This window comes from Papio anubis, chromosome 17 (assembly GCF_008728515.1).
Source record: "Papio anubis isolate 15944 chromosome 17, Panubis1.0, whole genome shotgun sequence".
In the NCBI taxonomy this organism is placed as follows: Eukaryota; Metazoa; Chordata; class Mammalia; order Primates; family Cercopithecidae; genus Papio; species Papio anubis.
The window spans coordinates 7,454,216-7,468,119 of record NC_044992.1 but is presented as its reverse complement, the minus strand read 5'-3'; the positions used below and the strand labels follow the sequence as shown (position 1 = coordinate 7,468,119).

The following is a 13,904-nucleotide window of genomic DNA, read 5'->3' as shown; positions in this document are numbered from 1 at the left end:
GCGGCCTGAGCGTGTTGGTTTGAGGGCCCTCTCAGTCCTGCCCCATGCATGAAGGCGGAAAGTAGGGCAGCCACACATCCTTGAGGACTACGAAGTGGCTTTGCGAATGGGCTTCTCAACTGTGGGAATATTGATGCTTTGGGCTGGATAATTCTTCATTGTGGGGACCGTCCTGTGCTTTGTAGGATTTTCGCAGCATCCCTGGCTACCACTCACTAGATGCTGATAGCACAGGCATGAAATCAAAAATATCTCCAAACCTTGCCAAAAGTCCCCTGGGAGACACAGTCCCTCCCGATTGAGAACCACTGGGCCTGGGGAAGCCTGACAGCCCTTGGGTCCCAGATGGTGCAGGAGCCACCCTCCCGGATTCCGCTCAGAAAATATTCAAGCTGCGGAGCCTTCGGCAGGCGGGGCTTATGCAGATGGACGGCAGGTTTGGCCGCGAGGCGGGCGGCTCTATGCAGATGAGGAGGCGGTGCCTGCATGCTGATGAGCTGGGCCCGCTGCCGACGCGGCTGGGAGCCCAGCGGGTCCCGCAGCGGTTCGCGCTGAAGTGGCATCTTTCTCCCGCCCCACTTCCCCCTGGGTCCTTATCCTCCGAGATCTTTACCTCATCCTCGACCTTTACCCTCATCCATTTCCCCCTCCTACTCCTTGCACCTGTGTCCCGCGTAACTGAATACCTCCACTCCTGGCGCCCCCCGCGTTTCTTCCCTCCCGCCGCAAACCTCGCGACCTCCAGCAGCCAGCCCCCGCGGGCCGATCCTGCCTGGCGGCTCCCGCCGCAGCCTCCTCAGCCTTCCCTCTCTGCCGGGGCTCACCCCACTACGCCCCCGGTGGTCCGCCCTCGGGCTTCCCTGCTCCCCCCTGCCGTCCCCTCGGAGCCCCCTCCCCCGCCCCGGTCAGCCGGCATGCAGGTGTCAATCGCGTGTACCGAGCAGAACCTTCGCAGCCGGAGCAGTGAGGACCGTCTGTGTGGACCCCGGCCGGGCCCCGGGGGCGGTAATGGCGGGCCGACCGGCGCGGGGCACGGGAATCCTCCGGGGGGTGGAGGGTCTGGCCCCAAGGCCCGAGCTGCACTGGTTCCCCGACCCCCAGCGCCCGCTGGGGCCCTCCGAGAGAGCACCGGCCGAGGCACTGGCATGAAATACAGGTATGGGGGTGGCCGGGCAGCCCACCCCTTCCGCTTTCCTTTCGGGACCCCTGAGGCTTCTTGAGATGGCCGCCAAGACCCCTTCAAACTTCTCTAAGTAGGTCCCCCTTCTTTCCTTCTCGTCTTCCCGTCTCTGGCACTCCCTCACTTTGTCCCTCTCTTGGTCTCTGTCGATACCCCTGACTACCAGAGAATCAAGTTTACCAAGGTTGACTGGGTCCTGTCAGACCCAGGGGATGCCCCTGAGCTTCCCTCCTTACCCCTGGGAAGGTCAGGGATGCACGGATCTCCATGCTACACGGATCTCCAGGCTGTGCCCCCTCCAGTGGAATGTCCTTGGGTCCGTGTCCTGGGGAGTGGAGGGAGGGAATTGGCTTCTCACTCTGGCCTGCTCGGGGGTGCCTGACCCAAATACTGCCCCCACCTGCCCCAAAGGCTAGGTCTCCTGTGACCTTTCTTGGGCGCAAGGGGAGTAGGGCCTGTGGGAAGGATGGACCACATTTTTCATCTCCATGCTGAGGGACAGGGTCTGGGTAGACTGAAATGTAACTGACTTTATCTCAGAGGACTGCCAGACCAGAGGCTCAGAACTTGAAGTGGGGGGTAGGGGAGGGGCTCCTGCTGGGGAGTGAGCTGAGGTCACTGATCTGACCTGCTTTGTCGCCTGAAGAGTCTGATCCCCTCTATATGGTGGCCCTGATTGGAAAGCTGAGCTGACACCTGGGTTGGGGGCTCTGGGAGGATGGGGGGCTCACTGGTTCAGAGACAGTCTTCACAAGCCAATAGGAACAGAGGGAGTGGAGAGGGAGAACCAAGCTTTTCTGTCTTACTCTCCCCCCTCCCCCCAGGTCCTCAATCTGCCTTTCCTCCAGGCCCATCTGCCTAGCCTAGCCAGGGACCCCTGCCTGTCTGAATGCCTGAACTTGACTCAGTTTACCTCTTCCAACCTGGCGTCTGCCATTTGGCACAGCACTCTGCCTGAGGGCCTGGTCTCACAAACTCGCCACAATCAAACACCACAATCAAACAGAATTCCTCCCAGCCCCTCACTGCACACATCCCAGAGATGACTCAAACACAGACAAGAAGGACAAACCTGACAGCACATCTTCAATGTGATAAGAGAGAATGGAGACTCTGGACAGTGGCTCCAGAGGAACAGTCACTTATGGTTCACTTGTCCTTTTGACAAAATTCCTAGGACCTCTGCTCTGGAGATAGCACTTGCCCAATCCTATAGGCCCACTGGGTCTAGTTTATTTGCACTGAGACACCTGAGGGCTTCTCAGTCTGGAAGGAGAGGAGCTGGGGGCTGATAATCTAGGTCCATAATGGAGGCTCCACCCCTTCCCGCTGCTTCTGTATCTTGCAGGAACTTGGGGAAGTCTGGTCTTCGGGTATCCTGTCTTGGCCTAGGTGAGTTAGAATAGGGATTAAGGAAAGGGGGGTATTCTTTCATGGTCTGCCCCCTGCAGTTCTCATGTGCCTGGCTTCTCTCTTTCAGGTACCTGGGTCACATTTGGTTCTCAGATCTCAGATGAGGTATAAGTTATGGGACATAGAATCAGGGTGGTGAGGGTGAGGGAACCTGAAAAAAGAGAAATTAACCTGGATACGGGTTTGGACAACAAGCACAGGGAATGAGGGATCTGAGGCTGGAGGATGGGGAGAGGGGAGAGACTAGAGAACCCAGGGCTGAGATGTGATGGGTTAGAGTGCAGTGAGGGAGGTAACTGAGGAGCAGTAGTTGATCTTCACCTCTTTCACCTCCCTAGACAGCGGAGGATGTGCTGACTGTAGCCTATGAGCATGGTGTAAACCTGTTTGACACCGCCGAAGTCTACGCAGCAGGAAAGTAAGGACTGGGGTGAAAGAGCTAAGCTCCATTTGGAAGGCTGAGAGGACCCCAGGGATTATCTTCTCGTTTTCCCTCTAAAGAACCCTGGGACTTCTGAGAACGTGAAGTTCCAACCCTTTGGCGGAGGGACCCTAAAGCATTGTAGGTGTTACAGTCGCAACATCAGTCCCCCTCTGGCTTAGAAGTTAATGGGCATGCTGTGTAGTTACATTACATAAAGCCAACAAATATATCTGAGGCCTTAGTTATGTGCAACTACATGAGGATTACGAAGATGAATTTTCAAACACATCATGCCGTATCACACATTGATAGCTTCACACTAGGAGCAGGGAAAACCTAGGATGACCTACCCTGCCTCTTCCCCATCGAGCAAACACTTCTGCTCATCTTCAACACTTGACCCAAGTGTCCGCTCCTTCAAGAAGTCTTTGCCCAACTCCCAGAGTTGGTCACCCCCCTCCCCCACCATGAGCTCCTAAAGCACTGTGGACTGCCTTCTGACACACAATTCATGGTTTATGCAGCTATATTAGCTGCTCAAGTCAGAGGCCTCCTTCCATGGAACTTGTCTTGCTCTTCTCCAAGTACCCACACAGAGCCAAGCACAGAGCAGGTGCTGCTTCTGGGAAGAATCAACGTGTCTCCAAAAGTGCACACAGTCTAAGTGGTTAAAGAAACAAAAATGGGGCCGGGCGCGGTGGCTCAAGCCTGTAATCCCAGCACTTTGGGAGGCCGAGACGGGCGGATCACGAGGTCAGGAGATCGAGACCATGCTGGCTAACACGGTGAAACCCCGTCTCTACTAAAAAATACAAAAAATTAGCCGGGCGAGGTGGCGGGCGCCTGTGGTCCCAGCTACTTGGGAGGCTGAGGCGGGAGAATGGCGTGAACCCAGGAGGCGGAGCTTGCAGTGAGCTGAGATCCGGCCACTGCACTCCAGCCTGGGCGACAGAGCGAGACTCCGTCTCAAAAAAAAAAAAAAAAAAAAAAAAAGAAACAAAAATGGGCAATAGGAAGGATTAAACAACGGTAAAACATTTCAGTAACAGTCCACCATGACAACTTAAGACTTGTCACAAGTGAGCTCATAATTTTTTGCTAAATTATGTAGCCAATTCTATGGAAGCTGACAAGAAGGCTGGACCATAGACTGTGGCACTCAGAGAACACATTATGGATGAGGCAGAATTTGAGCTGAGCTTTGGAGGACGGGTGGGATTTTGCAGAGGCTCAAAGAAGGGGGAGGGCAACCCAGATAGTTGAAGCTAGACAAGGCAGCATCCTTCCTGGCTCCACCATAGTTGGCCTCTTTCCGCTCATCCTATTCTATCTTTTTGGCACCCACAGCAGGGCTTGGTACATAGTTAATGCACAACAGATATTTGTTGAATACGTGATGAAAACTAGACAACTACACCCCTAGTTCCAGGAGTCCTCTTATTTTGTCCAGGATGGGGCTGTGAGCTGAAATGGACTCCTGGTTTATATCCTACCTTGCAAGAGAGGAAAAGGTGGGGAGGAGAGGAAGGAATTGATTGGCTTGGGAGGGATCAGTGGCTCCGCCTTATGTTTCTTTTAGGGCTGAAAGAACCCTAGGCAACATCCTCAAGAGCAAAGGTTGGAGGTGAGACTGTTTTGGGGGTTGCTGGGGATGTGATCACCCAAAAATCCTTTTCTTGCTGGTTCTCCCATTTCTATTCTTCCAGGAGATCAAGCTATGTCATCACTACCAAGATTTTTTGGGGAGGACAGTAAGTGACTGCCCCACTGCGATTGTGGAGAAGGCCTACAAAGAATGTGTGAAGGTGTATGGGGTGGGGGTGGGGACAGCTATCCTCCACCAGGTCCGCACCCTACCTGTGAAGACTCATGCAATCCCATTTCCTTATGGCTCCAAGCCAGCCCTGGTCCCCTATCTTTGTCACGTCTCATCTTTGACTTACCTTTTCCTACAGGGCGGAAACCGAGCGAGGTTTAAGCCGAAAGCACATCATTGAGGGTGAGAGTTAGGGGCTGGGAACCCAAAGTGAGGGGTATGGAAGCCAGAGGAGTAGGGAACATTCTCTGAACTTCTAGAGGCTTTGAATAGGGATTTAGGTAGCCATGGTAAGGGGGCAAGGTTTGAATTCTTTTTTTTTTTTTTTTTTTGAGATGGAGTTTCGCTCTTGTTGTCCAGGCTGGAGTGTAATGGCGCGATCTCGTCTCACTGCAACCTCCTCTTCCTGGGTTCAAGGGATTCTCCTGCCTCAGCATCTCAAGTAGCTGGGATTACAGGCATGCGCCACCATGCCTGGCTAATTTTTTGTATTTTTAGTAGAAACGGGGTTTCACCACATTAGCCAGGCTGGTCTCGAACTCCTGACCTCAGGTGATCTGCCCACCTTGGCCGCCCAAAGTGCTGGGATTACAGGCGTGAGCCACCGTGCCTGGTGGCCTGAATTCTTTTTTTTTTTTTTTTGAGACAGGAGTCTCACTCTGTCGCCCAGACTGGAGTGCAGTGGCTGGCGATCTTGGCTCACTGCAGAGCTCCAGCCTCCCGGAGTTCCAGCCATTCTCCTGCCTCAGCTCCCAAGTAGCTGGGACTGCACAGGCACCCATACCTAAGCCCAGCTAAGGTTTTATGTTTTAAAGTAGAGACAGGGGTTTCCTGCAGTGTTAGCCAGGATGGTCTCGATCTCCTGACCTCGTGATCTGCCCATCTCGGCCTCCCAAAGTGCTAGGATTATAGGCTTGAGCCACCGCGCCCGCCCAAGGTGGGCTGAATTCTTAGTACACTGAAGCTGAGGTGCTTATCTTCTTCTCCTTACCCCACCTCCAGGCTTGCGAGGATCCCTGGAACGCCTCCAGCTGGGATATGTGGACATTGTCTTTGCCAATCGCTCAGACCCCAACTGTCCTATGGAGGGTAAAAGCAGCACCCCCAACCCTTACAGTCCTTCAAAACTGAGCACTTCCTTGCTGGGTACGGTGGCTCATTCCTGTAATCCCAGGACGTTGGGAGGCCAAGGCAGGAGGATCACTTGGGGCCTGGAGTTTGAGAATAGCCTGGGCAACATAGCAAGACCCTGTCTGTACAAAAAATGTTTTAAAATTAGCGGGCTGTGGTGGTGTGTGCCTTGTACTCCCAGCTATTCAGGAGGCTGAGGCAGGAGGATCATTCAAGCCCAGGAGTTTGACGCCACAGTGAGCTATGATTGCACCACTGCACTACATCCTGAGTGACAGAGCGAGACCCTGCCTCAAAAAATCTAAAATACAAAACCTGAGCACTTCCTCAAACCCTCAGCAGGAAGCCAGCCCCTGCTCACAAGGCCTCCCAAACTCCACAGTGGAGGCTGAGACTCCAGGATGTGGACAGAAAGGGAGGCAGAGAATAGACATTAACTTTCATGACTCCATAGAGATGCCGGGGCCTTGGTGGGGCAGGTGGAGGTCTGCAAATCTGGAGTCCTAGATTCCAGCAGTCTGACAGTAAGGCTTTCCCTCTCCTGTGTGCCTAGAGATTGTGCGAGCCATGACCTATGTCATTAACCAGGGCCTGGCCCTATACTGGGGAACGTCCCGATGGGGAGCTGCAGAAATCATGGTGAGTGTGTGACCCCACTTTGCCCCTGTCCCACAATTGGTTCCCACTTTTCACGTGGTTACTCCAAAGCCCACTGCACTGGGGCAGAAGGCAGAGAAGAAAATTGAATTAGTGCTCTGACCCCTATCTTTTCCCCAACCCCAACACAGGAGGCCTACTCCATGGCCAGACAGTTCAATCTGATTCCTCCAGTGTGTGAACAAGCGGAGCACCATCTGTTTCAGAGGGAGAAGGTGGAGATGCAGCTGCCAGAGCTCTACCACAAGATTGGTTTGCAGCCCTCATCCCTGCCTTTACCTTAGCCTCATCCATGGCTAGGTCCTTTTCCTGACACCCAGTGTTCTTCCCTTAGGAGTTGGATCAGTCACTTGGTACCCTCTACCCTGTGGTCTCATTACTAGCAAGTATGATGGGCGAGTCCCAGATACCTGCAGGGCCTCCATCAAGGTGAGATCTGGGGGCTCCAGATGGCAGGGCTGGGCTGTGAGCTGCTCTGGGGGGAGTTACGGGGGGCTGCTATGTGGGTGTGGTGGTGGTGATGGCAGGGTCTTCTGCTGATTCTCCTTGGCCTCCAGGGCTACCAGTGGCTGAAGGACAAAGTGCAGAGTGAAGATGGCAAGAAGCAACAAGCCAAAGTCATGGACCTTCTCCCCGTCGCTCACCAGCTGGGGTGCACTGTGGCCCAGCTTGCTATTGGTGAGACCCTGCACCCTGCAGGGGCCCTGTCTCCTCCTGACATGCTCCCAAGCCCATCCTAAAGCTGGTTTGTCCCTAGGGAGGACCCTTGTCTTCAGAGACACTTCTGAAATCTATGTGGTCACTGTGCCCCATCAGTTCTCTTTTTTTCCTCCTCTGGCTCCAGCGTGGTGTCTCCGCAGTGAGGGTGTCAGCTCTGTCTTGCTGGGGGTGTCGAGTGCGGAGCAGTTGATAGAACACCTGGGCGCGCTACAGGTGAGCCGGGGACTTTGAGACAGAGCCTATCTGTCCCCTTCCCCAGGAGTCAAGGCCACGCTCTCCAACCCAGGATGGCCCTATAAGGTCACCCACTACAAAGTCCTCACTTTGCAGGTGTGAGGTCCCAGAGCTGGAAAGCGAGGCACTGGTAACAGCTGCGGCTCTTGCCTTGCCACTTGATCCCACTGTGGTGCTTCCCCCGTACTGGAACCCCATGCCCTGTCTCAGTGACCCAGCATGGGCTGCCGTTGCCACCACCCCATTCTCCTCCAGGTGCTGAGCCAGCTGACCCCACAGACGGTGATGGAAATAGACGGGCTCCTGGGAAACAAGCCGCATTCCAAGAAGTAGTCGGTCGCGGGCGCAGCGACCCAACCCCGTGCTGCTGCACCCGCCCAAGACCCGTTTCCCGCAGCCGCCTCTCCCGCTCCGGATCCCTCCACGTAGCGGCCGGAGCGAGGGTAGCCCCGCCCACCAACGAGTCCCGGCTTCGAGTAGTGATACGCATGAACAAAGCCATATCCTTTTGCAGTGGGGTCGAGAGAGAAAGTAGTACGCCCGCCCCCTGCTGAGTCCTTCTAGGCCCTTTTGCAAATACCGGGCATGAACTACTCGCCGTCGGCTTTCTGCCACTTGGTCTCGCACCCTACTCTCCTCCCCTTATTCCCGAGGCCTAGAAAAGGAAACAAAAAACCCACCACATACAAGAAACATGCAGAGTACCTCAAAAGCGGCCCTTGAAATGTCATCAAACGGTAATAACCTAGTGAGTGAGTTGTGACGTCATCTGGAACACAGGAAACGGGGCTCGTAGGGTATTCGGTACGAAGGAAGCCAGGCTGGTCCTGGCGGGAAGTAAATGATAATCTTTGGGAAACCAGGACCCTGCCTCCCAGCCTAGAGGCGGAGGAGGGTGGCCAGGGTGGGGCCTACAGTGGCACAGCACTGACAAAAGTAGAGGGAAATTTAATAGCACATCTACACTGCAGTCTGGTGAAAGTGGCCGGGGTGGCCCTTGGAAAACAGTTGGGCTGTTCTTTGCAGGAATTCGTGATAGCCTCTCTGTCATGGGCAGAGACCAGGGGCTGACATAAAAGGTCTGGGTATAGACTTTTGAGCCTTGAGCAGGGCCTTCTACCTGGCAGTGGAGAACTGCAGTCTTCCTCCTGGCAATAACCCTAAAGCAATAATGATGGCCCCTCCTCTGTAAGACTTCCCAGGGAACTGTAAATAAACCTCAGCTTGATCCTCACAGTGTCTAAAGTTGCAGGGGCTTGGGAGGTTAGGGTCACAGTCTCATCTGCCTGGCCCTCTCGCCCCCTAACATTAGAAAGCTCCCAGCATTAGCTTTCTCTCCATTGCTCATTCCAGGCATCAGGCTCCTAGTCACTGTTCTCATTAAGGACCAAGACACCAGATACCCCAGGCCCCAGTTTTCTTCCTTCAGTTACCACATTCCTTAGAACCCAGAAATCTGGCTTCATAATTTTGTTCCTCCTCTTTCTATGAAAGACCTAGCTATCTGCCCTTATTTGTTTGTATTTAAAGTAATATTAGCCATACTCCTTCCTTGTACTTCTCATTTCTCTCTCGCCGGATACCCACACATATGCCAAGGAACTTGTGGCTGAGTGGGAGATGCTGTTCTGAGGTTGAAGCTTTGTGATTTGATGGAGAGGTAAAGTGAAGAGTGGTCTGAGGTTGAGGGAATACAGAGAGAAGGAAAGATGTTATCATTTTACTGGGACAGAACTGGGTGGAAAGTTACAACCTTAAAGATCACAAGGCAGAGAAGGATGAGCTCTGCGTTCCTTAAATACAACCTGCCCATCTCCCTTCTACCCATCCTCATCCTTCCTTGATCCAAAAGCTGGGCAAGCAGAGTTAAACCAATTTCCAAAAGAGAAAAGTCAGCAGCATGCCATTTACTGGATTAGCAGCCAACCGAGTCAACTAATTAATACGTACTTCCACCCCATCATCTCCCACTCATTTTGCAAGACTGTGGAGGAAACAAGTAAGTAAAATATATGACTAAACTATGATTAGTTATTCTGTAACAAACATACGAGAATTTATCAATCCCAAATAGGATTCTCCTTAAATAGTTAGTTATCCTAGAGGGTTATGCACTTATTTTAATGAACCCTGTCCCATTGCTCAAAATATTAAAAACAAGTAAACAAACACCACTCCTCCTATAATTACCTTCAGAGATGGTTTGGAAACCCTTTGATTTAAAAAAACAAAACAAACAAAAAAACCCTTCTTTTATTGTCACACCTCTTTTGTATATAGACATTTGCCATATTTATCACTCACCTCATTCATTAATTTAGCAAGTATTTGTCTATTGAGTCCTATTATGGTGTGGCACAGGGATACAAAGGTGAACAAAACCAGACTCAGAACCTTCATATATCTTGCTGAGGAGAGAGACAATCACAGAACCACTAAATAAATACAAACTTCCTGTCCAAAGTCCAGAGGAAAGCACATGGTGTTACCGAGTCTGTAGTGGTTATTTGACATGGTGAGGTTAACACCAAGAGCTAAAGGATGAATAGGTGTTAATAAGGGTTAAGCAAGAGGGTTAAGAGCATATGCTAAGGCCTGTGGCAGAAAAGAACATACAAGCCAAAAGTACCCAAAGCCAGAGTGTCTAGAGAGGAGCAGAACAGAAAGTGAGACATGGGTAATGGTTGGGCACAGTGGCTCACGCCTGTAATCCCAGTACTTTGGGAGGCTGAGGCTGGTGGGTCACTTGAGGTCAGGAGTTTGAGACCAGCCTGGCCAACATGGGGAAAACCTGTCTCTACTAAAAATACAAAAAAAAAAAAAAAAAAAAAAAAAGCCACCTGTAGTCCCAGCTACTTGGAAAGCTGAGGCAGGAGAATCGCTTGAACCCAGGAGGCAGAGGTTGCAGTGAGCTGAGATCGTGCCACTGCACTCCAGCCTGGGCGACAGAGCAAGACTCAGGAAGGAAGGAAGAAAGGAAGGGAGGGACGGAGGGAGGGTGGAAGAGAAGACAGGCGGGCATGGGTAAGTTTGGAGCACACAGGGACTTACAGGGCACCTTACAATGTTATATTTATCTAGGCCAGGCGCAGTGGCTCACACCTGTAATCCCAGCACTTTGGGAGGCTGAGGCAGGTGGATCACTTGAGCCCAGGGGTTTGAGACCAGCCTGGGCAACGTGGGGAGACCCCATCTCTACAAACATACAAGAATTAGCTGGGCATGGTAGCTCGTACCTGTGTAGTCCCAGCTACTCGGAGCCTTAGGTGGGTAGGTGGCTTGCGTCTGGAAGATTGAGGCTGTAGTGAGCCAAGATTATGCTACTATGCTCCAGCCTGATGGTCAGAGCAAGATCCTGTCTCAAAAAATATTATATTTATCATACTGGGAAAAAAACAGTAGGAAGCCCTCTATATCAGTTATCTGTGATACACAACAAATCACTACCAACATTAATGGCCTGAGATAACTTTTTATTTATTTATTTTAATTTTATTTTATTTTGAGATGGAGTCTCTCTGTGTCACTCAGGCTGGAGTACAGTGGTGCGATCTTGGCTCACTGCAACCTCCACCTCCCGGGTTCAAGTGATTCTCCTGCCTCAGCCTCCTGAGTAGCTGGGACTACAGGCGAGTGCCACCACGCCGAGCTGATTTTTTGTATTTTTAGTAGACAGGGTTTCACTATCTTGGCCAGGCTGGTCTTGAACTCCTGATCTGGTGATCCACCCGCCTCAGCCTCCCAAAGTGCTGGGATTACAGGCATGAGCCACCACGCCCGGCCACTATTTATCTATTTATTTATTTATTTATTTATTTAGAGATGGAGTCTTGCTCTGTTGCCAGACTGGAGTACAGTGGCGCGATCTTGGCTCATTGCAACCTCCAACTCCCTGGTTCAAGCGATTCTCCTGCCTCAGCCTCCCCAGCAGCTGGCATTACAGGCACGTGCCACCATGCCCAGCTAACTTTTGTATTTTTAGTAGAGACGGGGTTTCACCATGTTGTCCAGGAGGGTCTCGATTTCCTGATCTCATGATCCGCCCGCCTCGGCCTCCTAAAGTGCTGGGATTACAGGCATGAGCCACCGTGCCCAGCCACTTTTTATTTATTTTTAAGCGGTGGGGTCTCGCTCTGTCACCCAGGCTGGAGTGCACTGATATGATCACGGCTCAGTGCAGCTTTGAAGTCCTGAGGCTCAAGTGATTCTCCCACCTCAGCCTACTGAGTAGCTGGAACGACGTGTACCACTGCGCCTGGCTTTTTTCTTTTCTTTTCTTTTTTTTTTTTTTTTTTTTTTTGAGACGGAGTCTGGCTCTGTCACCCAGGCTGGAGTGCAGTGGCCGGATCTCAGCTCACTGCAAGCTCCACCTCCCGGGTTCACACCATTCTCCTGCCTCAGCCTCCCGAGTAGCTGGGACTACAGGCGCCCGCCACCTCGCCTGGCTAGTTTTTTGTATTTTTTAGTAGAGACGGGGTTTCACCGTGATAGCCAGGATGGTCTCGATCTCCTGACCTCGTGATCCGCCCGTCTCGGCCTCCCAAAGTGCTGGGATTACAGGCTTGAGCCACCGCGCCCAGCCTCTTTTCTTTTTTTGTAAAGACAGGGTCTCACCACGATGCTCAGGCTGATCTCAAACTCCCGAGCTCAAGTGATCCTTCCATCTTGGTCTCCCAAAGTGCTAGGATTACAAGTGTGAGCCACCACACTCAGGAGAAATAACTTTTAAAAACTGTTCTTTTTCACGATTCTGTGGGCTGGCTAGGAGTTCCTTTGCTGTTTTCACCTAGATTCACTCATGTCGCTGCACTCAAACAGCAGGTCAGCTGAGCAGGAAAATGGAAAATGGCCTCACCAGCATGTCTGGCTGTTGGCTGGCGCTCCTCCGTGTGGCCTCTTCCTTACATGGTGGTCTCAGGGAGTGTTCCAAGGGGACAAAGGCAGAAGCTACAAGGCCTCTGACAGACTAGGTTCCAGAACTCACACATCGCTTCTGCCACACCTATTGGTCAAAGCTAGTTACAAGACCAGCCCAGATTCAAGGGATAGAGAAAGAGACCCCAATTCTTGATGTGAGAAGTACCAAAGTCACACTGCAAAGGAATTTGGGGCCACCATTAGTCTACCACCACATTAAAAGTTGTTTTTTTTTTTTTTTTTTTTTTTGAGACAGAGTCTTGCCCTGTTGCCCAGGCTGGAGTACACTGGTGCAATCTTGGCTCACTGCAACCTCCACCTCCTGGGTTCAAGCGATTCTCCTGCCTCAGCCTCCCAAGTAACTGGGACTACAGGTGCACGCCATCATGCCCGGGTAATTTTTTGGATTTTTAGTAAAGACTGGGTTTCACCATGTTGCTCAAGCTGGTCGCAAACTCCTAAACTCAGGCAATCCGCTAGTCTTGGCCTCCCAAAGTGCTGGGATTACAGGTGTGAGTCACTGCATTCAGCCCATCATATATTTATTAACCATAGATACCTACCAGTCCCCCCTCCCCCCACCTTTTTTTTTTTTTTTGGAGACCGAGTCTCACTCTGTTGCCCAGACTGGAGTGCAGTGGCGTGATCTCCGCTCACTGCAACCTCCACCTGCCGGGTTCAAGCAATTCTCATGCCTCAGCCTCCCGAATAGCTGGGACTACAGGTGTGAGCCACCACGCCTTTCTAATTTTTGTATTTTTAGTAGAGACGGGGTTTCACCATGTTGGCCAGGCTGGTCTTGAACTCCTGACCTCAAGTAATCCACCCGCCTTGGCCTCCCAAAATGCCGGGATTACAGGCAAGAGCCACCATGCCCGGCCCTACCAGTTCCTTTTTAAGACCAAAAAGTTTTGAATTGTGACAGCATCACTGTAATAAGTAGACAGCTTCTCCCATGATTACAGACAATACCATTCAAAAGTTCTGAAATGTTTGCTTAAAAACAATGGTATACCTCCTCAAAAGAGATTACCCTCTAGGTTTTAACAATGAAGGTTAAAAAACCAGCTCTGCATTGCCTGTGATAGCTGGTAAATGCCATGGGTGTGGAGAACCCCATCTTGCACGTATTGGTCAAGAGGGATGTGTGTTGAAAATGTTGGGTACTGGCTGGGCATGGTGGCTCACGGCTGTAATCCCAGCACTTTGGGAGGCTGAGGCGGGCGGATCACCAGGTCAGGAGATCAAGACCATCCTGGCTAACACGGTGAAACCCCATTTCTCCTAAAAGTACAAAAAATTAGCTGGGCGTGGTGGCGGGCGCCTGTAGTCCCAGCTACTTGGGAGGTTGAGGCAGGAGAATGGCATGAATCCAGGAGGCGGAGCTTGCAGTGAGCCGAGATGGTGCCACT

The 13,904-nt window shown here is 51.9% G+C and overlaps 1 protein-coding gene across 3 annotated transcripts; it reads left to right on the top strand.

The window, feature by feature from the left end:
• The first annotated feature begins 2 nt into the window (after positions 1 to 2).
• Positions 3 to 9,119, top strand: KCNAB3 (potassium voltage-gated channel subfamily A regulatory beta subunit 3). Of its 3 annotated transcripts, XM_003912288.4 has the most exons (14): positions 3 to 1,156; positions 2,529 to 2,572; positions 2,661 to 2,698; positions 2,932 to 3,011; positions 4,597 to 4,641; positions 4,724 to 4,768; positions 4,973 to 5,016; positions 5,836 to 5,922; positions 6,518 to 6,603; positions 6,753 to 6,873; positions 6,956 to 7,050; positions 7,179 to 7,299; positions 7,466 to 7,554; positions 7,831 to 9,119. In XM_003912288.4, the coding sequence occupies exons 1-14, from the start codon at positions 420 to 422 to the stop codon at positions 7,906 to 7,908; spliced, it is 1,710 nt and encodes a 569-aa protein (XP_003912337.3). In that variant the 5' UTR covers positions 3 to 419; the 3' UTR covers positions 7,909 to 9,119. The 3 variants fall into 3 exon arrangements, with proteins under 3 accessions (XP_003912337.3, XP_009187876.2, XP_009187877.2); XM_009189612.3 differs by lacking the exon at positions 4,597 to 4,641; XM_009189613.3 differs by lacking the exon at positions 5,836 to 5,922.
• The last annotated feature ends 4,785 nt before the right edge of the window (positions 9,120 to 13,904 follow it).

Excerpts from the sequence above, each read along its gene's own strand:
- KCNAB3 (XM_003912288.4), top strand. The coding sequence starts at position 420 with ATGCAGATGGACGGCAGGTTTGGCCGCGAGGCGGGCGGCTCTATGCAG. Across the intron at positions 3,012-4,596 it reads GAAGTCTACGCAGCAGGAAA|GGCTGAAAGAACCCTAGGCA; the intron begins GTAAGGACTGGG and ends TGTTTCTTTTAG. Across the intron at positions 4,769-4,972 it reads AAGATTTTTTGGGGAGGACA|GGCGGAAACCGAGCGAGGTT; the intron begins GTAAGTGACTGC and ends CTTTTCCTACAG.